The sequence below is a fragment of the Ailuropoda melanoleuca genome, chromosome 10 (genome assembly GCF_002007445.2).
Source record: "Ailuropoda melanoleuca isolate Jingjing chromosome 10, ASM200744v2, whole genome shotgun sequence".
Lineage (NCBI taxonomy): Eukaryota > Metazoa > Chordata > Mammalia > Carnivora > Ursidae > Ailuropoda > Ailuropoda melanoleuca.
The window spans coordinates 31,534,009-31,554,662 of NC_048227.1; the positions used below are offsets into that span (position 1 = coordinate 31,534,009).

The 20,654-nt window shown below is 54.1% G+C and overlaps 2 protein-coding genes and 1 long non-coding RNA gene across 4 annotated transcripts in view; 2 read left to right on the plus strand and 1 right to left on the minus strand.

Moving 5' to 3' along the window:
* The window catches only part of USP7 (ubiquitin specific peptidase 7), a 36,639-nt gene extending 27,066 nt beyond the window's left edge, over positions 1-9,573 (plus strand). For both annotated transcript variants that reach the window (XM_011225563.3, XM_019800145.2), the window contains exons 16-31: positions 118-252; positions 509-610; positions 783-888; positions 1,555-1,647; positions 1,735-1,802; positions 2,152-2,252; positions 3,149-3,302; positions 4,043-4,110; positions 4,590-4,698; positions 4,785-4,862; positions 5,603-5,703; positions 6,517-6,616; positions 7,356-7,475; positions 7,663-7,734; positions 7,877-7,967; positions 8,242-9,573. In XM_011225563.3, the coding sequence (XP_011223865.2) occupies positions 118-252; positions 509-610; positions 783-888; positions 1,555-1,647; positions 1,735-1,802; positions 2,152-2,252; positions 3,149-3,302; positions 4,043-4,110; positions 4,590-4,698; positions 4,785-4,862; positions 5,603-5,703; positions 6,517-6,616; positions 7,356-7,475; positions 7,663-7,734; positions 7,877-7,967; positions 8,242-8,348 (1,605 nt within the window). In that variant the 3' untranslated portion in view covers positions 8,349-9,573. The remainder of the gene's footprint in view (positions 1-117; positions 253-508; positions 611-782; positions 889-1,554; positions 1,648-1,734; positions 1,803-2,151; positions 2,253-3,148; positions 3,303-4,042; positions 4,111-4,589; positions 4,699-4,784; positions 4,863-5,602; positions 5,704-6,516; positions 6,617-7,355; positions 7,476-7,662; positions 7,735-7,876; positions 7,968-8,241) is intronic.
* Positions 9,574-13,309: 3,736 nt separating this feature from the next.
* On the plus strand, positions 13,310-16,548 carry LOC117804176. Its single transcript, XR_004628496.1, has 2 exons — positions 13,310-14,018; positions 14,540-16,548. It is a non-coding gene; the product is annotated as an uncharacterized LOC117804176 (long non-coding RNA).
* LITAFD (LITAF domain containing) lies at positions 14,505-19,307 on the minus strand. The gene is made up of 4 exons (XM_011225566.3): positions 17,801-19,307; positions 16,144-16,245; positions 14,814-14,946; positions 14,505-14,642 (listed from the first exon to the last, which is right to left on the minus strand). The coding sequence occupies exons 1-4, from the start codon at positions 17,994-17,996 to the stop codon at positions 14,534-14,536; spliced, it is 540 nt and encodes a 179-aa protein (XP_011223868.2). The 5' UTR covers positions 17,997-19,307; the 3' UTR covers positions 14,505-14,533.
* Positions 19,308-20,654: the final 1,347 nt, after the last annotated feature.

Below are 20,654 nucleotides of genomic sequence, written 5' to 3' on the forward strand. Positions count from 1 at the left end.
AACAAGAGACTAGCTCTTCTTAGCATGTTCCTCTTGGAACTTTGTCTTGCTTGGGGTGGTCTCATGGCATTTGTGCGTCCATTGGAGACTCTGTTGTGTTTTCTTGTGTATTTTCAGATAGTTGCAGAGGACCAGTTTTGTGGCCACCAAGGAAATGATATGTATGATGAAGAAAAAGTGAAATACACTGTGTTCAAAGTATTGAAAAACTCCTCACTGGCTGAATTTGTCCAGAACCTCTCTCAGACCATGGTGAGTGCCGGCTGCTCTGGGGCTGGTTGTTCTGATGTCCAGGTTCTGCCTCCTTTCCTCACTTGCTGTATGAGCTGGGATCGGGCATTCAAGCCCTGGCGAGCTGGGAACCCTGAAGGGGGGGGGTCTCTGTTGTCCACCCCATCAGGGAAAGCTCTGTCATTTTGTTTCTTCTAATCCTAGAACCATCACATTCATACAGAATTAAAATATGAGCTGATTTTGTTTTAATTAATTTAGTTTTAATTTTTTTCAGGGATTCCCACAAGATCAAATTCGATTATGGCCCATGCAGGCGAGGAGCAACGGAACCAAGCGGCCAGCGATGTTGGATAACGAGGCAGACGGCAACAAGACGGTGAGGGCCGCGCAAGGGTGGCGGGGGCGCTCGCCCTGGCTAGAGTGTGTGGAGGGCGCTGGGCGCCGCTGTGGCCTGCCTGCCTCTGGTCCAGTGACTTGCGGTCAGCCGTGGTCTTCACTCTCTCTTGGCCCTTGAAATACTCTAACACCAGCATCTCTTTTGGAAATAGATGATTGAGCTGAGTGATAATGAAAACCCATGGACGATATTCCTGGAAACCGTCGATCCAGAGTTGGCTGCCAGTGGAGCCACGTTACCCAAGTTTGACAAAGATCGTAAGTGCCCCCGGAGCAGTAGAGCCGGGTCCCTGGATCAGCGTCTAGACACACGGGGTTAGGCACGCTTCCCTTCCAAGAAGTCCTGTTCCAAAGATGCCCCGAGCCCCTTCCTGTGTTCAGGCTTCTTGGCGCAGCCGGGTGGGCCTGACTGGCTGCCGGTGGCGAGCACGCAGTGGCTGTGCTGAGCCCTCGTGCCCCTGCCGAGGGCCGGCAGTAAGTATTTCACACTTGGGGGCTGTTGCGGCCTCTGCTGCCAGAAAGTGGGTGCAGAGGACACGTCGACAAACAGGTTGGCTGTGTTCCTGAACAACTTTGTTTGGCACAACAGGTGGGTCGGAGTGTGTGCTGATGCTCTCTTTAAAATGGTCAGTTGTTATTTCTGTCAAGGCACAGCGTTTTCTCCCAGCAGTGCTCAGCTAGCCCATTAGTAGCTGGCCTTGAAAGTAAGGTGCCTCCTAAGTTCACTGCCCTGGGTCCCGGATTACTGTTTCCCGGGGTCTCATGTGTGACTGTCCTAGGGTCAGTCAGCTTTTTGATTAACCTCAGGTGACACGGTAGCTTTTGGGTGCCAAAAGCTGTCATTTTGGTTGCCTCCTATTAATATTTTTAGAACATTGTCCTAAGTGTTAAGATCCTGACAGAACTTGTTTATTAACCTTGTAGATGATGTCATGCTGTTTTTGAAGATGTATGACCCCAAAACACGGAGCTTGAATTACTGTGGGCACATCTACACGCCAATATCCTGTAAAATACGTAAGTCCTACCGCCTTCACCCTTGGAGTTGGTTTTGCTAAAGTTGGTCCATTATAGCTCAGGGCTCTTTGTTTTTCTCGAATGCAGGTGACTTGCTCCCGGTTATGTGTGACAGAGCAGGATTTATCCAAGATACTAGCCTTATCCTCTATGAGGTTTGGATGGCTTGTTTTTCTGTAATCAGTGTATCGTTTGTGGTTTGGGGAGGGCTTCTCTTGTTTGTTTTGCTAGCCCCGACTTCATCGTTGTGTGAAGTCTGCAGCTAAGTGGTGGGGGCCCCGGGTGGTGTTGAGTTGAGGGTCACGTTTGTTGATGTCTCATTTTTCCTCACTTGGGCTCAGTGATCATTATGTCTTTGTGGATAGTAATGTTCCCATTAGCATTCTCACTTACAGAAATGTAGGGCAGAGAGAACAGAACTCTCGGGGAGAGCACCTGCAGCGTCTGGCTGTATTAAACGTTAGACAGACGTTCACCTGTAACCATTCATCTCTCTTACTGTAGGAAGTTAAACCGAATTTAACAGAGAGAATTCAGGACTACGACGTGTCTCTTGATAAAGCCCTTGATGAACTAATGGACGGTGACATTATAGTCTTCCAGAAGTAAGTACTTTTTGAAGGACTGTATCACTTAGTATTAATAGTAAGTTTTCCCATAAGCCCCAGAAGCAGGAAACAAAACCGTGTCGAGACCCTGAGTTAGATTTTGTTTGAAGTAGCTGAGAATGTTGACGGAAGTCGGCCTCTCTTTGGGGGTTGTGGGCAGTGAACCTTTTCTCATATAACGAACAGTCGCATTTCCTAAGCATCAGTGATGAGCACGGCGGCTCTTAGCAGGGTGGCAGACGTCCTTACAACAACACGATGCTTTTCCTGCGCAGCAGCATGAGGTTCCCCAGTGCACACCTGCATAGGGACCTCGTTTAAATCCGTGTGACCATCAGACCGGCAGGTCTGCGGTCTTCGCCGCTTCATCTGCAAGCGGCCTTGCCGGGCTGTGGAGGCAGCAGCCATCTGGGTGTGGTGGTCTTGAGCGCCGAGAGTAGGGCTTGGCAGACTTCTGTTTGGAGGGCCAGGTAGTATTTTAGGCTTGGCGACTACTTAGCCCTTAAGGCAGGAAAGTGGTCGCCTGCCAACTCCGGGTCAGAGAGTAGCCTCTGCCGGGAGGCACGTCCTCCTGAGTCATGCCCTGGGCAGAGAACAGGAGCACACGGGTGGGTGGGTGTGTGTGTGTGTGTGTGTGTCAGGGGCTGCAGGCAGTTCGCACTAGCACCGTGTGAGGCTCACAGCACACCTTCTGCATGTGGTTGCCTTTCTTTCCTGGCCTGGCTGACACGGTAGCTGGGACAGACTCCTAGCATCCAGAATGTTAGTCAGTACTTCTGTCCACACCTGTGTCCTTGTGGTTTGAGAGGCGATACCTTGATTGATTGATTGAACCAATACCCCTGGCCTGGACTTTGATTCAGTCTGCAATCTGTTTGTTTCTCCCCCACTAGGGATGACCCTGAAAATGATAACAGTGAATTACCCACTGCAAAAGAATATTTCCGAGACCTCTACCACCGTGTTGATGTCATTTTCTGTGATAAAACAATCCCGAATGATCCTGGATTTGTGGTTACTTTATCAAACCGAATGAATTATTTTCAGGTATTTGATAAATGCTCTTTCCCCTTCAGGTTCTATACCAGAAAGACCAGGTTCTTTTTAAAAAAGATGGGTTGCTGAAGAGGCTGATGGGGTTGGTTCTGGAGGAAGGGCGACGGCCCCATTGTCAGAGGTCGTTCTTGAGGGGATTGGTGCTGGCGCTGCCTCCCTGACCCCCAGCCCACCCACCCGGCATGATTTGGTTTCAGGGATGATAGTTTTTACAGCAGCTTTGCTTCAGTGACAACATGCCATCGGAAAATAAGCCTGTAACCTCACCATTAAAAGTGAGGAACCGCGGGGGCGCCTGGGGGGCTCTGTGGGGGGAGCACACGGGTGTTGATCTCAGGGTTGTGAGTTGCGGCTCCACGTTGCGTGTAGAGTTTGCTTAGATAAATAAACTTTAAAAGGAAAGGTAGGGCGCCTGGCTGGCTCAGTCGGTTAGGCGTCTGTCGCTTGGCCTCAGCTCAGGTCTTAATCTTGGGGTCGTGGCTCAGGCTACTTAAAGCAAAAAACCCTTTAACAGCTAATTTCACCAACGTGCTGCCCCCATGGGGGATCCACCAGGGAGTGCAGTTTATTGTCAGTAGGTGATAGATCTTTAGGCCATGTAAATTCAGGGTGCTCGTTTCATATTTCTTTAAGAACATTGGGTAGTTAATAGTACCGTGTACAAGCAAATTCCAGTTCACTCCCCAACATGAGCTTTCTTTTCTGACTTTGGGCCCCTTCCGTCCTCCCAGGTTGCAAAGACAGTGGCCCAGAGGCTCAACACTGACCCCATGTTGCTCCAGTTTTTCAAGTCTCAAGGGTAAGGCGTGCCCCGGGCCCCTCGCTGTTTGGTCTGTACTGCGTGCCCCCCGTAGTTGATCCAGACACCGTGGAACTAATTCCAATAAGCAGCTGGCCGCGGAGCCTGACATGCCACTGCTTAGTTTCCGATAGAGAGCCGTCACCACGCACATCTTGAACACGCTGCTCCCAGATGTCCAGTTGGCAGCCTCGTCTGGAACCGGACTTAGTGTAGATACGTCACCAACACTCTCCCGCACATCCAGCCGGGCCCACCCCGGCCAGGCCCACCCGTGCCATGTCCCTACGGCTGAGAGCGCAGGTGGGACTGCCAGGGGGGTCAGGGCTTGGGAAACAGGAGTATGGAGGGAAGCCCTGTGCCAGGCCCACATTTTGAATCTAGGCGTAAAGGTAGTGGTTTACTTTTATGCTCACTCACAGATACTTGTTTTAGGCAAATAAACAAGTCATTTGTTGATATGTTGTTTTCTTGTGCAGTTATAGGGACGGCCCAGGTAACCCTCTTAGACATAATTATGAAGGGACTTTAAGAGATCTCCTACAGTTCTTCAAGCCTAGACAACCTAAGAAACTTTACTATCAGCAGGTATGAGTCCAAATTCAACTGTGGGTCCTAAGAAGAAGGCTTGGGTTTTGTGGAGACGTATCTAATAGTCTCTCTTTTCTCAATAGCTTAAGATGAAAATCACAGACTTTGAAAACAGACGAAGTTTTAAGTGTATTTGGTTAAACAGCCAGTTTAGGGAAGAGGTACGTGCTTTTTAATGATACACATTTTTATGTCCATTGGTGTGTGTGTGTGTGTCTTTCTAGCCCTTGAAAACTAAAACAACAAAAGAAAGGTTAGAGGCCCTCTGTCCCCCTCTTGCCACCACCGCTGCTTCTCGAACCATTTCTGCCTCTGCCCAGCCCCCTGGGCTAGAGCAGCGGGCCTGAGGGCGGGGTGGGTGCTGGTACCCCCTGCTAACGGAGGCTGTGCCCCGTCTGCTTGAGGCGGTGGTTCTGGAAAGTCTGTCCCTGCTTGGAGCCTAGTGTTTCTCCTTGTAGCTCTGCAGTTTTGAAGGAGAATGCACGCCGTGTGCCGTAACCGTGATCCTCTGGGTGCGATTGACAGGCTGGTATCCTCAGGTCTACCCGTGGTTGTTGTCTAGGCTGACACTGTGTCCTGTGGTCATTTTGCTGAGACAGCAGGCTAGGAGATGGCCTTCCGTGGGGAGAGTTTCCTGAGAAGCTGCACTATGGATGGCAACCTTTTGGCATCAAAGTGGCATTTCTTAAACTGCCCTGCAGGCCTGGGCTGGGGCCGGGGCCCTGGGTTTAGGCCAGTGTTCAGAGTTCACTCATGGGGGCCCTCGGGGTGGGGTCGTCCGTGATGTGGTGGGAGCTGGAGACAACTGAACATCTCTTGCAGTTTTTTTCCCTTCTTCCAGAAACGTGGGTGTGTTGGAGCTGAGACCCCTTACGTTTTCTTTCATCTTGTCATTTCCTAGGAAATAACACTATATCCCGATAAGCATGGGTGTGTCCGGGACCTGCTGGAAGAATGTAAGAAGGCTGTTGAGCTCGGGGAGAAGGCGTCAGGGAAACTTAGGCAAGTATTTCCTGAAGTGGGAGGTGGCCCGGCGGCGGTGCTGGCCCTGGGCCCTGCGGCCGTTATCGGACCTGCTCGCAGAGTAGCAGACCGGCTCTCAGCCCGGCTTTTGTGGCAGTTGATAAATATTTCACTATGGAGCCATATTTTCTTCCTTCCTTCGCTGTCTCCTGATTGTTACTAGGCTGTCGTAGAGATGAGATTTGGGTAGAAAAGTCACACACAGTGGAGAGAGGATTCAAACGGAGTTTCAGCTGAAACTGGGCAGAGCTGCTCTTGGTTGCATTTGAGAAATCCGGGCGCTGCTGATCCATGTAGCGGATACTCCAGCGGAAGCCAGAAGCCCCAGACTTGCCCGGCACTGTTCGTTTCAGAGAGGCGGGCGTTCTCATCCTGGTGCCCTGCCTTGGGCTCACAGGACAAAACAGGCCTTGGGGCTATTTGCTTCCTGGAGTGTTTGCTCTGTGATATTAATAAAAGAATGGGATCTTTATTCTCTAAAGAGTGCAGGAGAAAAACACTGCAAGTCCTGCCCAGTTGGGAACTATTGTGGGCATGACGGACAGTTTCTGGAGACTTGGTGTCAGCTCCATCCCTGTGCCCAGATGGGGCCGCGTGGCCTCACACCACAGGGTCCGCCAGCTGGGGTTCTTTTTGCTCCCCGGGAATGCCCTCCTGGGGCCTTTCTGCTCTGGGAAGAGGAAGAAAATAAGCAAATGTTGATAGCTTTATAATAAAGGATTTCTTTTTAGGAAGCTGCTTCTCCGTCCTTCTCACGAATTGATGTACTTCACTCCCCCTTGTTCTGTGCAGGCTGCTAGAAATTGTAAGCTACAAGATTATTGGTGTGCACCAAGAAGACGAACTGCTAGAATGCTTATCTCCAGCGACGAGTAGAACGTTTCGAATAGAGGTAACTGGCCCTAGCTTGTGGGCTTCCGGGCCGGTGGGACAGCCACCCGCCTCCCTCCTCAGATATCACTGACTTGAGGGCACGGCCTAAGTGTTGCTGGTACCATGTAGAGGTGATCCCAGCAGTTAATTTTATTCTTACACATTTGAGAAATTAATATTTATTGTGATAAAATTTACATAATGTACATTTTCCTCTGTAAGCACTTCGTGTGTCTAGTTGAGCTGCATGAGGCCTGCTGACAGCGTCGCACGGCTGTCCCCGCCGTCCATCACGCAGCGTGTCAGTTGGCTCTGCTGAAACGTTGCCCCCTTCACACACAGCTCCCCGCCTGTCCTCCCCCGCTCCGCCCCTGCACCAGCGTCCTCCTTGCTCAGGGTTTCACTGTCATAGCTCCCCGTGTATGTGGGATCACAGCTTGTCCCCAGGAGTGAACTCTAAATATGGGCCACCCAGCAAATCTGGTCAGATGCTGTGGCTCCCCATTGATTTAGGAGCGGCTGAAATTTCAGTTACCAGAGTAGTACATCATTTGGTCTCCAAAAGCCCAGGCGTTTCCTTTAAAAATGCAGATAACCTTCCAACTCCAAGCTCTTCTCATTCTAACAAGACCCACATGTGGCTTTGGGCAAAGAGGGGACCCACCTGCCTTGTTGGAGCCGCAGGTCAGAAGCAGATGCGGCATTCGTCTGCACTGACTGTGTCGCTCAGCTCTCTGTGTCTCCTCCTGTGTCCCCAGGAAATACCTTTGGACCAGGTGGACATAGACAAAGAGAATGAGATGCTCGTCACCGTGGCGCACTTCCACAAAGAGGTGTTCGGGACGTTCGGGATTCCGTTTCTGCTGAGGATACACCAGGTGAGGGTGTCTGGTAACCGGCCGAGTACCCGCCGTCTCATGGTGCCTTGGCATTCGCGCCGTTGCATCTGGGCTCCTGCCCTGGGGGGCCGATGATGAGCTTTGGTGGCGTCCACGTGGGCCGCGAGGGCCGCCGCGGAAGGGCTCACGCGGATGAGTGCACACACGTGTCTTTTACCGTTCGTAGGGCGAGCATTTCAGAGAAGTCATGAAGCGGATTCAGAGTCTGCTAGACATCCAGGAAAAGGAGTTTGAGAAGGTAACACACGTCTTGGGCACTTGTGAGGGATGTAGGGGCAGCACCCCGAAATGTAGGCTCAGGAACCAGCCGAGACTTTGGCCGGAGGTGAGCGTTTGCTTGTGCCCAGAGTTCACGGAGGAGGGGCCCTTGTGTCTTTCAGTTTAAATTTGCCATTGTGATGATGGGCCGACACCAGTACATAAACGAGGATGAGTATGAAGTGAACTTGAAAGACTTTGAGCCCCAGCCTGGTAAGCGCCCTCCCGCGCGCAGAGGAGCGGGTGGCCCGCCCCGGGTTCCACTGGCGTCTGTGAAACTGGGAGGAACGGTGTGTGACCAGGGTGGAGATGTCGGTGGCTCTCTGACAGCGCGCACCGGGAAGCCGCTAGCACGTTCCGTGAGGGTGGGCGGTGCTTGGCTCTGAGTCCCAGCTTCCCCGCGAGCCACACCTTGGGGCGGCTGCTGGCCCTGGGCTTCCAGGACTTGCTCTCCGTCTGGTCTCAGCCGTGTCTCTCTCTCCACCAGGTAACATGTCTCATCCTCGGCCTTGGCTAGGGCTCGACCACTTCAACAAAGCCCCAAAGAGGAGTCGCTACACTTACCTGGAAAAGGCCATTAAAATCCATAACTGACTTCCTTACGCAGTGTGTGCAAGGCAGGGGGCCGTGCGTGGGTGTGTGCCCCTTTTAAACAGCCTAGAACTTTGGTACACGTGCACTCTATCCGAAGTCTTCAGCAAGAGGATTTGCTGCTGATGTTAATTTTATTTTGTTGAGGCTGTTCAGTTTGGCTTCTCTGTATCTATTGACTGCCCTTTTTGAGCAAAATGAAGGTGTTTTTATAAAGCTTGGATGCCAATGAGAGTTATTTTATGGTAACCACAGTGCAAGGCGACTGCCAGCATAACGGGGGAGAAGAGGTGAGGGCCGCGAGGCTCTGGCGCGAGGTCTCTGGTCTGTTCCTAGCCGGCGGAGGCCGCCTGGCTGCCTCCCTGGGGTCGCGGTCACCAGCCCCGCGGCTGGTCTTGCGTGTAGGCTTGTCTGACGTGTTCCCCTCACTTCTCCTTGCCATGACCTTTCGTGCATCTGTAAAGGCGACAGAGAAACTCACAACCTAATAAATAGTGCTCTTTCCTTCACTGCGTGTACTGTCCCCCTTCCTCGGCCCTCCTCCCGCTGCCTGGGTCTCCGTGAATGTGTCTCACTCCGCCAGCCACCACCGTTCCGCGGCCCGCTCGCAACGTGGAGGCACCGAATACGAGTACGGGCCCGACAGGTGGCTCGGGGGCTTTTTATTCACTTGAAAACACTGTTCAGTAAATTAAGGTGTGCGCTGCTGCCTCTGGGCAGACCTAACGGTCTCAGCCGTTCCTACAAGCAGGTGAAGCCGTTACTGGTAGCATTTCCTCGAAACGGAACAGACGGAACGAGAAAAGGAGAGCCTTTTAGCAAAGAGGGGCATGCTCACTAGTGGTCAGTAAGCTGTTGACTTTGTAAAAAAGTTAAAAAAAGGCAAGAGAAATGAAATTGTATATTTACTGACCGGACATGTACAAGCCGCCGCTGGGAGAAGCTGACTTTGTTGGGTGCATCTAAGTGACTCTCACCGATGTTGATATTCATTGTGTGTAGTTTTCTTTCAGTCCCAGCCTTGTTTCCTTTTATTTTCGAGCTAATGCCGGCTGCGTGTCTAGTTTTGAGTGCAGTAAAATAGAATCAGCAGATCACACGTATTTTTCATCCTTTTCCAGGATTTTTGTTTGTTTCTGTAGCAGCGATGTATGCCAACTCTTCCTGTATATTGCCTTTTTGCTGGAAAATGTTGTATGTTGAATAAAATTTTCTATAAAAACGATAATTCGGTGAGTGACGTGGAGGTTGAGGGAGGTCTCTGTTCCCCCTACTGGTCGTGTTGCTCACGGACGGTCCTGGTTTCCTGGGGGTTTTGGATCTTGCTTCTTCCTAGTTCGTTGAAGCTCAAGCAAGAGGTTTTCTAGGAGGAACCCGGGCACACACGAGGTGGCTGGAAATATTACTGGAACAGTGGGAGGTGTAGCCCAGGGGCCGTCTGTGTGGCTTGCTGCCCAGACCCGCTGTCCCAGACCCCCTGGCACAGGTTCCTGGGGTCCGGGCTGGTCTCTGCTTCGGAATGACTTTGTTTCCATGTTTCATGGCCCCGTGTGTGCCTTCGCTCCCCAAGAGCTGCGTCCCGAGGTGCGTAGGCAGCACGTGGCAGGGGTGCCCTCTGAGCCCGAGCCCTCCTACCATAGGAGGAGGAGGTGTGGGCAGGCCACAGCGGGGCTTTCTGTGTGTGTTTGACTTCGGGCATTACACGGTCGATCTTCTGTTTTTGGTTTGGATGTGGGTCGGTTCTAGTCAGGTAGCTGGCAGTGTTCTCCTCGAAGTTATTGACTGTTTTTAACGAAAGACTGGCAGTATGGACGTGTTCTGCGTTTACGTCTCTGTTCCCTCCCAGCTGTGGGGTTGAGTGAGTTCATAAAACGTTTAAAAGGGGAACGGGGTGAAACTGCCTTTAGCTCACTCTCAACCCTGAGTTCCCGTCTGTTGATGGCCGTCGGAGTCCCCAGGTGTCCCTTGGGAAGCATGATGTAACGTGAATGTGACCTGCACGTGGGTGCCGTGGGTGGGGAAAAGCAGCCTCACTTTACAAATGAGGAGCGTGTCGGTCTTGCCTTTTCCTGCCCCAACAGTTCCCACGGGGGCAGCGGGGGCGTCTTTGGAACGTGTTACTGGCCTTTCTTGGAGCTCCAAGGCCACGGTCTCGACCACCATGAAGGGGCGCATGTTGCTACAGTGGTGAACAGCGGGGTCTGTGTGTGTACCGCTGGGAAGTGAGGCTTGGGCGCAGACCAGAGCGCCAGGGTGAGGCGCCCCGACCCCAGGCGCGGGTTCTGTGCCTGACTGGGGACAGTGGAGTCTCACGACCGTGTCTTCCCAGCAGGCCTCAAATAGGGCTTTCCCGCCGGCCGTCTCTGCTTGCTTTGAGGCACATGGTGGACGTGTGCTTGGTGCTGGGGACAGAGACCTGTGAGGTCGTTGCCGAAGTGCCCGGTGTGGGGCAAACGCTAGCTGTGGGGCCTGTGCTCAGCTCTGCTGCTGGAATCTGGGGAGCGGCCACATGCTATATGCCAAAAAAGTGAGCCTGGGTTCCAGGAGAACTTGATAAAACCGGACAAAAGTGGTCGGAGGTCACGGACCCCTACGTGGAGGGGCCGGCAGCCGGGGGAGGGGGTGCAGTCGGCCCAGGCACAAGCCTGCCTGAAAACGCCCCTGGTGCCGGGCCCTGCCCCTCACGGACACCACGGACGATTGTTCCAGATGTGGTGCGAGAACCTTGTGCCCCACGGAGTTCTGTTGGGGGGCTGCAGCCTCTCCCTGCGTCTTGCCGTGTGCTCATGGCCCAGAGCACGAGCTGTGGCCGGTGTGTCTGCTGAATTCCTGAGTGCTGCCCAAGGGGCTGAGTGTGGATTTTTAACTTAAATTGCTTCAAGTGGCTAACCTCTACCAGGTTGGAAAGGGCCATTTTTTTTTTTTTTAAAAGATTTCATTTATTAGCACAAGTGGGGGGAGCGGCAGGGAGAGGGAGAAGCAGGCTCCCCGCTGAGCAGGGAGTCCATTGTGGGGGCTCAATCCCAGGACCCAGACGACATGACCTGAGCTGAACGCAGGCATGTCACTGACTGAGCCACCCAGGCGCCCCTGGAAAAGGCCATTCTAACCAGATTTTCCCCATGTTATGGGTTGTTCCAGCAGTTAGTTCACTTGGAGCCTCAACTTAAGACCTAAAACACTAGTGGGTTTGCTTGACCCTTTTCATGAAAGCAGAGTCTTCCAGGGCTTTCACTTACTGGATGGAAGCAAAGTTAAATAAAGACAAGCGTCCCGAGGTCCCTTGCCTTACCACGGGGAAGGGAGCCTGTGCAGCCGTGCCCTTCCCCGCCCTTCTCTTTGAGGGAAGCTTTGAAGCCAGGCCTCCAGGGGATTTTCAGAGGGGTCAGAGCAAAACTAGGGAGGGTCTTGCCCTCCGAACCACCAATGGGTGGATTCCGGAGTGGGCATGCGGGTGTTTACAGCACCATCTGGCCAAGAGGCTCGAAGATGTGACAAAATGGGGGCGCCTGGGTGGCTCAGTCGGTTAAGCACCTGTGTTCGGCTCAGGTCATGATCTCCAGGTCCTGGGATCAAGCCCCACAGTGGGCTCTCTGCTCAGCGGGGAGTCTGCTGCTCCCCCCTGGCTCTTGTACGCTTGCTTGCTCGCTCTCTCATAAATCAACCTTTAGAAGGAAAATGTGTTAAAATGTCGGAAGGGAAAAGTACACTCAGATCCCCCGTGGCGCTTACCCTATCCCCTTCCTCACCAGTGAAGAGCCGGTCCCTTCAGGCTCCTTTCTGCGGTCAGCCTCGCAGCAGGCCTGTGGCAGAGACAGGTTCAGGGCCATGCCTGGCTGCTGCCCGGGTTGCGTGCTTTCAACCCCCGGCCTGCGACCACAGGCCCTCTCTCCTGGCCTCTGCCCGCACAGCACAGCCTGGCCTGGGTGCCCACAGCTATCCGAGGTGGCTTAGCTTCCTGAGCGCTCCTGGGAGTGGTTGGCCCCCCGGCTCGCTGGCTCCTTAGCTAACCTGCCCCCGGGCGGCAACACACCATCCGGCCTGCATCTGCAATGCGGGGTGGGGCCCCGTCCCGTCTCTGGGCTTTGGCCATGCTTGTGGGACAGAGTAGCTAAGAAAACCGTCAGCCGTCCTTGTAACAGTCGTCACTGTGGAGCACGCTGTGATGCCTCTGGGCAGCCCAGAGTGACTGGTTGTGCAACCTGGCTGGGCTGTCGGCCTGCCACTTCCCAGGTGCTCCCCAGCCAGCCATCTGGGGTGGAAGGAGCGGGGCTGTTCCCATTTCCTGGGGAGGAGGGCTTGCAGGACCCCAAGGTGGGGGCTTGCTCTGAACCCCAGGCCCTTGTGGCCACGCTGCCCAGTTGGCCCTCACGGAGAGGTGTGTGCCGGGAGGAGGCCGTGACCCCCCAGCCTGATTCTACAGTGAGATCTGGGGACAGGACCACCAAGGCCCCCTGGGGTGGGGCCCCACGTCAAGGCAGTGAGGAGGCCCTGGGATTATGGGGACAGTAGGGAGTGGTGGGGCGGAGCTCCATGGACAGCCATTATTTAGCCCACCCATTTGCTGGAGGAAGGGTCTGTGCAGCAAGTCAGAGGCTGGGTTTTCATTGTGAATCTCTGGATTTTTAAGTTTTCGAATGACATTTTCTTACCCTGGGCAGTCTGAGTCAGATAGGCCCCGGGACTGATCATGGGCTCACGGCTGGGTCCTGGCCAGAGCTGCGCAGGACCTTGGGGACCCATGGCCTTGGAAGAAGGGTACGGCGACGGCAGAGCCAGGCCAACAAAGGAGGACCCGGAACCCCGGCGCCCTGAGGCATCGAGAGCAGCGCTGCATGCACCGTGACAAGTCCCTGTCCTAGGATGGAACGTTCCTGTCTGCGGACCCATCTGGGAATCCCAGTCAGAACCAGCGAGCTGTTTGCTGCGCATGGAACCTGAACAGGCCCTTGAGGTGAGTTGGGCAGGTGCAGCCGGCTCCAGCTTAAGACCCGTTGTGGCCTCGTCAGCAGGGCCGGGCACGCCTCTGACTGTCCCACGTGGCTGGGGTGCCTCTGCACAGGGGTGGAGCTCCTCCACACCCAAGATAGGCCCGGTCCCAGTGACGTCTCTTGGGTGCTCGTGGCCGGCAGGCTTGCTCACTCGCCTCCCCTTGCCGAAACTGTGTCCCGCCGTGGTGGAGACGGCATCGTCGCCCTCAGACACAGAGCCCAGGCGGGTGGCCACCGGGTTGTGCGCCTGGGGCCTGTCTCCCTGGGTTCAGCCGGCACCCCACCCCTGTCCTGATGAGACGCGGGTCCCTGGGGCCTGAGTGCCCACTGTGCATCAGATGCTTGGGAGACCGGGCCCAGCGGCTGCAGCGGAGGGCCCTCCCGCCTGGGCTCCCCCATCTGTAGGCTGGGGGCACGCTGCCCTCCTGGGGGGGGGTGCAAGGAGCATCACAGCAAATGTAGTTCTTTTAAAAAATATTAAGTGCCTAGAGGGGCACCCAGTTCCCTGTCTACCCTGCCCCTTAATTCACCCACTTTCCTTCCCCTTCTATAGGAAGTTCATTTTCCTTGAAAAGATGAATAACATCTTATTTTGCAAAATAAAATTCCCTTTTGTGGGGCGCTTGGCTGGCTCAGGCAGAAGAGCATGGTCTCAGGGTTGTGAGCTCGCGTTCCACCTCGGGTACGGACATTACTTAATAAAATCTTAAAAACCACCTCCCTTCGTTGTGCCCCCGGATTTCCCTGTAGGCTCTCATAGCCCCTCCCCAGTCCCTGCAGACCCCGTGTTACCCAGAGGGGATCCTGTTCACCTGCTTGGGGCCTTCACTGTCCCAAGCATTTGCCAAAGCCCGTTGATCTGTGAGGCTGTGGATAATGGGGAATGAGGTGTCCCCCCCGGCTGGAGGTAGAGATGTTCTCGGAGCTGCCAAAGCTGGAGCTGATGGGAAGGGGCCGGGAAACGAGGAGTTAGCTGCACTCTGGTTCCTAAGGGATCAGAACGGCTGCTGGGGAGGCTGAGAAGGGGGGTGGGGTACCCCGCTCAACCGGATGCATTCACCCCATTCACCAGTGGCTACCTGAGGACCTGCTGAGCCCTCAGGACTAGCCCCACCCTCCCCGGGCCGGGAGGGACCCCAGCAGGACAGACTTGGGCACACACAAAGGGCACTTAATGGACCTTTATTTCGTGGACCTTCACAGGCGATGGTAGCGGAAGAGCTCTTGCTGGCACACGGGGCACGTGTGCTTCACGTCCATCAAACTGTCCACACAGAAGGGGAGGAAGCAGCAGCCCAGGAAGCACCTGCGGCCGCAGGAGCAGCGGGGTGTGGGCCAGGGCCCCGCCTCTGGGGGTAGGGGCTCTGTCCTTGCTCTAGCCCTGCTGCCCCCAGGGGCGCGGGGGACCCTGCTGGGGCACCCCTGTCCCCGTGGATGCTCTGGGCCCCTGCGGAGGCAAAGGGGGCGGGCCACTCACCCGAACACAAAGAGGCCTGTACACAGCAGCCAGGTGAGGACCCCTGGGACCGGGGTGGTCACCGTGATGACGTAGTTCCCACAGTACTGACATATGGACCGTATGGGGGTGGCATACCCCATCCTGGTGAACACTGGGGGCGGAGGAGGGCAGCTCAGACTCTGGCCCCCTCCTCACCCTCCCCCGTGTCTGCCGCCGGCTGGGCCCTCCTGCGGGTTCTCTGTGCTCCCTTGCATGCCTGGGGCCCCCAGGGTGGGCTCCGGCTTCCCCTCACAGTCCCATTTCCCACCACCCACTGCCACTGGCCTTTGGGACCCAGGGGCCTCCCTGTCAGGACACCCCATCTCCCTGGCCAGGGGACCCAGGGAATGTGTGATTATCTCTGGGTTTAAACCAGGCCCCTATAATTCAGCGAGCCCCCCGGGATAGTGGGCTCATCTGTCCCCTTTTCAGGGTGTCCACGCCATCAGCCAGAGTGGCTGTGAAGTCCCTGCCCTAGGGAAGAAGCTCTGACACCGTGAAGCATGGTGGGGAAAAAACAAAACCGAGAACCCACCTGTTGGCATTCTCATGTCTTCCTCTTGCATTTGCACAGTGGGGCCAAAAAATGTGTGTTTAGCTATTTAAACAGTGCAGCCATTTCCACAATCTTGGGTGTGTGGAGAAAGGAGGGCTCTGGTGGTGGCTGAGTCCCAGGGAGCTTTGTGTTCTGACTAAGGGCTGGGGGTCTGGACAGGCTGTATGGAGCTTATGGCCTTTGCAGGTGCCAGTCCCTCTGGGGTCAGGGGGAGGGGGAGCCGGGATTTGGAGCCCCACAACCTCGACAGGCGGGGGTACAGATTCCCTGGTGGGGCAGGGAGCTAAGGAAAGAACTGTGTGCCTAGAATGGGCATCCCTAATGGTCTCTCCAGCCACGAGGGGGTCATCTTCGTCCTGCCCCTGGGGAACGTACAGCCCAGCCCTGCGGTGCTTGACCCTGGGAGACCTTTGGAGTGTTCTCAGTCTCTTGGCACGCTCCTGAACCTGGGCGAGGGGCTGCCGTCCCCTCCTCTGGTTAGGGTGGGGCACGGTGGAGTAGGGAATGGGGTTTTACCAGTATTTCACTCCCAAAGCCTTTCTTGAGCCCCCCCGCCGTGGACCAGTCCCCTCCGCCACTGCTTTCATATCAGGCGGTGGCACTGGCCAGCCGGGGGGTCACACAGCGGGGCGGGTCTGTGAAGGGCTGGCAGAGGAGGTGCCGTTGGGGCGCGGAGTCTTGGCGAGTGGTCACGGTGGTGTGAGTCTGAGTCCAGGGAAAACAAGGAGGGGAAGGGGGGGTAGAGGCACTCACCCGACCGAACCCCCTGGGGGCCTCGGATGTACATCGGGGGGAGAACCTGAGTTCCTGGAGGTGCAGGACCGGGAGGAGGAGCAGGAGGAGGCGGCGGCGGCTCTTTGGGGGAGAGAAAGGAAACACCCTCAGGTCCCAAGGCCTGTGATGTGCCAGGCGCGGAGCCAACAACGTGGCCAGCCTGAGGTGTCACCCATTTTACAGGAGGGCAAGCTGAGGCCTGGAGGAATGAATGCCAGTGGTTGTACAGTCTAGATGGAGCAGCTGAGGTTTGAATCCAGAGATTTCTGGCTCCAAATGTGTCCTATTGTTCTAGGATGTAGGAGCTTCCTGGAGGCACTGCCAGGAAGCTGAGGATATAAAAAAAGCACGGGGCCCATAATCTCTGTTTACAAAAAAAAAAAAGTATTTGTTATGTGCCAAACTCTGCTAAACCTTTTATATATCTCACTCCATGGACTCTTGCCAAAACATCAATGAGACAGCCATGTGGGATCATTCCAGTTTTGCAGACGTGGGGACCAGGCTCAGAGAGGTTAAGTAACTTGCCTGAGGTCCCCCCAGTAAGTATGGCAGTTGAGGACGCCCACCTCCACAGCACATGCCACTGTGTGTGAAGCCCCTGCCTCCGGTCAGGACAGCTCCAAGAGGGGCAGTGTTTCATCCATCCCTTCAGAGGAGGACTCTTTGGGCCCCAGGCCTGCCCACATTCCTCCCAGTCTTGCTCCCTCTGCCCCACAAGGGGCCGTCTTTCACACTCTGTGGACAGCCAACCTGGCCCCCGGCTCCCAGCCCTTGGCCGACCCTGGAGGCAGGTGCAAGGCTGTCTGGACAAGGAGTTCTGGGATCTGGAAACCCACAGCATGGTTCAGGAGGGGGGAGGATGGGAACCCCACCATCGTAGTGACTATGTGGTCGATGGATGGGGGTCCACGTGTGTCTCTATGGGGAAGCATAAGGACCCTTTGCATGGGGACCTGCCTCTCCCAGGTTAGGAGCCTCGTGGCTTAAAGGGAGCAGCCTGGGGCTTGCCCCAGCCAGGGCCTCTTCCCACAGTGGGGGCAGTTGGAGCACAGGAAGCTCCTCTCCACGTTTTGCCACATAGTCTAGACCCTGGGGACAGGAAGAGATTTCATACCCAGTGCCCTAAGCAGCTCCGTCTGAGGCTGATTTTTGTACCGATTTTATAGATGAGGAAAGTGAAAGCCAGGGAAGAAGTAACCAGTCACCTGGCCTCACAGCTGAGTTAGCAACTGTGGGCCCTGCACCAACCAGCTCTTAATCCTCTCAACCATTTTCCAGGTAGAAAATGGATCCAAAGAAATTGACTTGGCCAAGATCTCATCAGCAGGGTCACGACCCCCCGACCCCAGCCAGTCTGGGTTGTGTCCGGCTATGGGGGTGGGCAGGGGACAGGTCATACCTGATATGAGGGAGCCAATAGTCTTCTTCCTTGACTTTTTAACACTTTAAGAGAGGGCATGGGATGTTGGAGACCCCGCTTTGTCCCACGTTGGGTCACACGGTCCCCGGGTTGGTAGGGGACAGCAGGAGGACTGGATTCAGCCCCCAGTTGAGCAAGGGGACCCAGAATCTCCTCCCCTGCTTCCTGTGGGCCCCAAAGTCAACTGGTCACCCGAATTCGGGGGACTCTCACCTTGGGGAGGGTTCCATCTTGGTGGCCTGGGCATCCTTTGTTCCAGCAACGGTATCCGGGCAGCGTCAGGTTCTAGACTCTGAGCAGCAGAGCGCTTGTCTCGAGGAGTCCCCATGATGCTGCCTGGCTGCCCTTGGGCCAGAGTGTGGGCCTCCCTGGCGCCTCTTCCCAGGCCTGGCTCAGGTGGAACAGCCATTGTGATGTGCGTCCTCAACAGTGGCTGGGCTGGGTCTCCTCTCTCTGCAGGAGGGTGGGGCCTCCTGCCCGGCGTGAGCAGCCTTCGGAGGCAGCCCTTCTCCCATTACCTACTGCCCTCCCTGGGGGCCCAGCCGAATCCAGTTTCCAGAACGCAGGGGTCTGGGGGCGGGGGACCAATTCCGAGACTTAAAACTAGGAATCCGAAGAGAGCTAGTGATCCTGCTTTGGGGAAGTCCTCTTGATGTGTGCGAAGAGCCGGCTGTGTGGATTGTCATGACCTGTTATCGAGAAACATACAGAGGCATATGGACACACACAGCACACACATGGGCACTCGTGTACACACGTACGTAGTGTGTCCGCACAAGTCCCACCACCTCCCTCGCCTGGTTAGCTGCGTGAGTTTGGGTAAGACGCTAACTTTTCTCCAGCCCTCCATCCCCGGGCTCCCCCACCCGTGCGGTGGGGTTGCTAGATGCCGCCTTCCAGGACTGTTACAAGATCTTGAGAGACAACCCAGGTACTGTGAAGGAAGCTGGCGTGATGACTGCAAAATGATTATTGGCCGGAACAGCCCAGAAGAGACACTCCCAATTGCAGAGGGCAGCCTCTGTGTCCAGAGCTGGTTTGGGGGTTTAGGTAGGGTCACGGCCAGCAAGGACAAAGCCAGGAATTGTGCCAACGAAGGCACGATGGGAGGGCTGTGTGCTCGGCCGGTAAACTCTGTCACAGAATATTGGGGAATGTCCCAAACAGCCCTGCTCATCCCTCAGACTGACAGAGACCAAAAGTTATCACAAGTCTGGGGGGGAGATGGGATTTCCCATAGGACCCAATAAGGGGGATCTGCTGTAAGTCGCACACAATACTATTCCTAGAAATCCATCCTTAAGACAGACCAGCAAAAGTATCAAAGGACGTTGGCACAAGGCTATTTGATACAGCAGAAAAGACTTGAAATAACCCCAATGTCCATACATAGCCGCTCTGAAACTACCCAGAATGAAGGAAGGGGGGGGGAGGGAAGGAAAGAGAAGCGAACGAGAGAGAAAAGAGGATACATTTCATAAATTATTACGGTGTACTCTCCAGGATATATTGCAAAAAAACCGAATTTACATAATACTATTATAACCGTGTAACCACATATATAATGTGTGCACACATGTGCATGTAAGGAAATGGGGAGGGATATATATAATTTCCAGGATGATCCTTACCACCCATAATGCAGGAACTCAATAAATATTAACTGAAAAAATACAAACTAAAAAAAAAATTTCCAGGGCGCCTGGGTAGCGCAGTCGTTAAGCGTCTGCCTTCGGCTCAGGGCGTGATCCCGGCGTTCCGGGATCGAGTCCCACATCGGGCTCCTCCGCTGGGAGCCTGTTTCTTCCTCTCTCACTCCCCCTGCTGTGTTCCCTCTCTCGCTGGCTGTCTATCTCTGTCACATAAATAAATAAAATCTTAAAAAAAAAATTTCCAAGACGAAATAAAAGAACGAGTCTTTAAAAACTAAAGGTTGATGCTGAGGGAGGTGGGGTGGAAGCAGTTTCTCTCTACGCCTTGCTTTATAGGTTTGACTTTGGAACCATATCATTACTTTTACTAATTTAAAAGGAAGCACGGACAAAAGAAAAAAGCAACAGCGAACAACGGACAGCAACGGAAAACAAACAAATGTGGCAGTATATCAGGATTTCCTGCATGGGACACAAAGCACAAGCCATAAAAGAAAAACTTGAAAGACAACTTCATCAAAGCACCTGCTTTTCAAAAGACACCGCGGGGGAACGAAGAAAAAAAAAAACAAAACCAAAAACCGAAGGTGGGGGGAAGCTTAGCCACAGGCAGGAAGACAGTATATGCAGTACAGGTATCCAGAATATAAAAGAACTCAACAATTTTAAAAATGCAATGTTGAAAGTGGACAAAAGACCCAAACGCGTGCCTGGGTGGCTCAGATGGTTAAGCGACTGCCTTTGGCTCAAGTCATGATCCTGGGGTCCTGGGATCAAGTCCCGCATTGGGCTCCCTGCTCAGTGGGGAGTCTGCTTCTCCCTCTGACCCTCTCCTGCTCTCTCTCTCTCAAATAAATCAATAAATCTTAAAAAAAAAAAAAACCAAAACAAACATACGTCAGGAAAGAGAATACAGCTGTGGCTAACAGACATGTGAGAAGGCGTTCAGCACCACTAGCCACCTAGGAAATGTGAAAACTGTAGGTATCCCTGGTTAAATTTTTAAAAACAGTCCTAAGTGTTGCCAAGAATGAGGAACAGCTAGGACCCTTACAGGCTGCTGGTGTGCGGGATGACGCGTCACTTTGGAAAGCCGCAGTTTCTTATAAAGGTAAACACAAGCCTGCCTGTGACCAGCAATTCCACTCCCAGATTTTTGCCCAGGAGAGAGAAAAACACATGTCCAAAAAAACACCCATATGAAAAGATTCATAGTAGCTTAGTATAATTATAGTATAGTTGCCAAAACAGTGTAATTGCCATAATTTAGAAACAGCCCAGTTATCAGTGAACAGATGAGTGGATAAACATTTATACCAAGGAATACTGCTCAACAGCAAAAGGAAGGAATTATCAATATACCCGGCAAGATGAGTATGTATCCAAAAAATGATTCTGAGGGGGAAAAAAAAAAA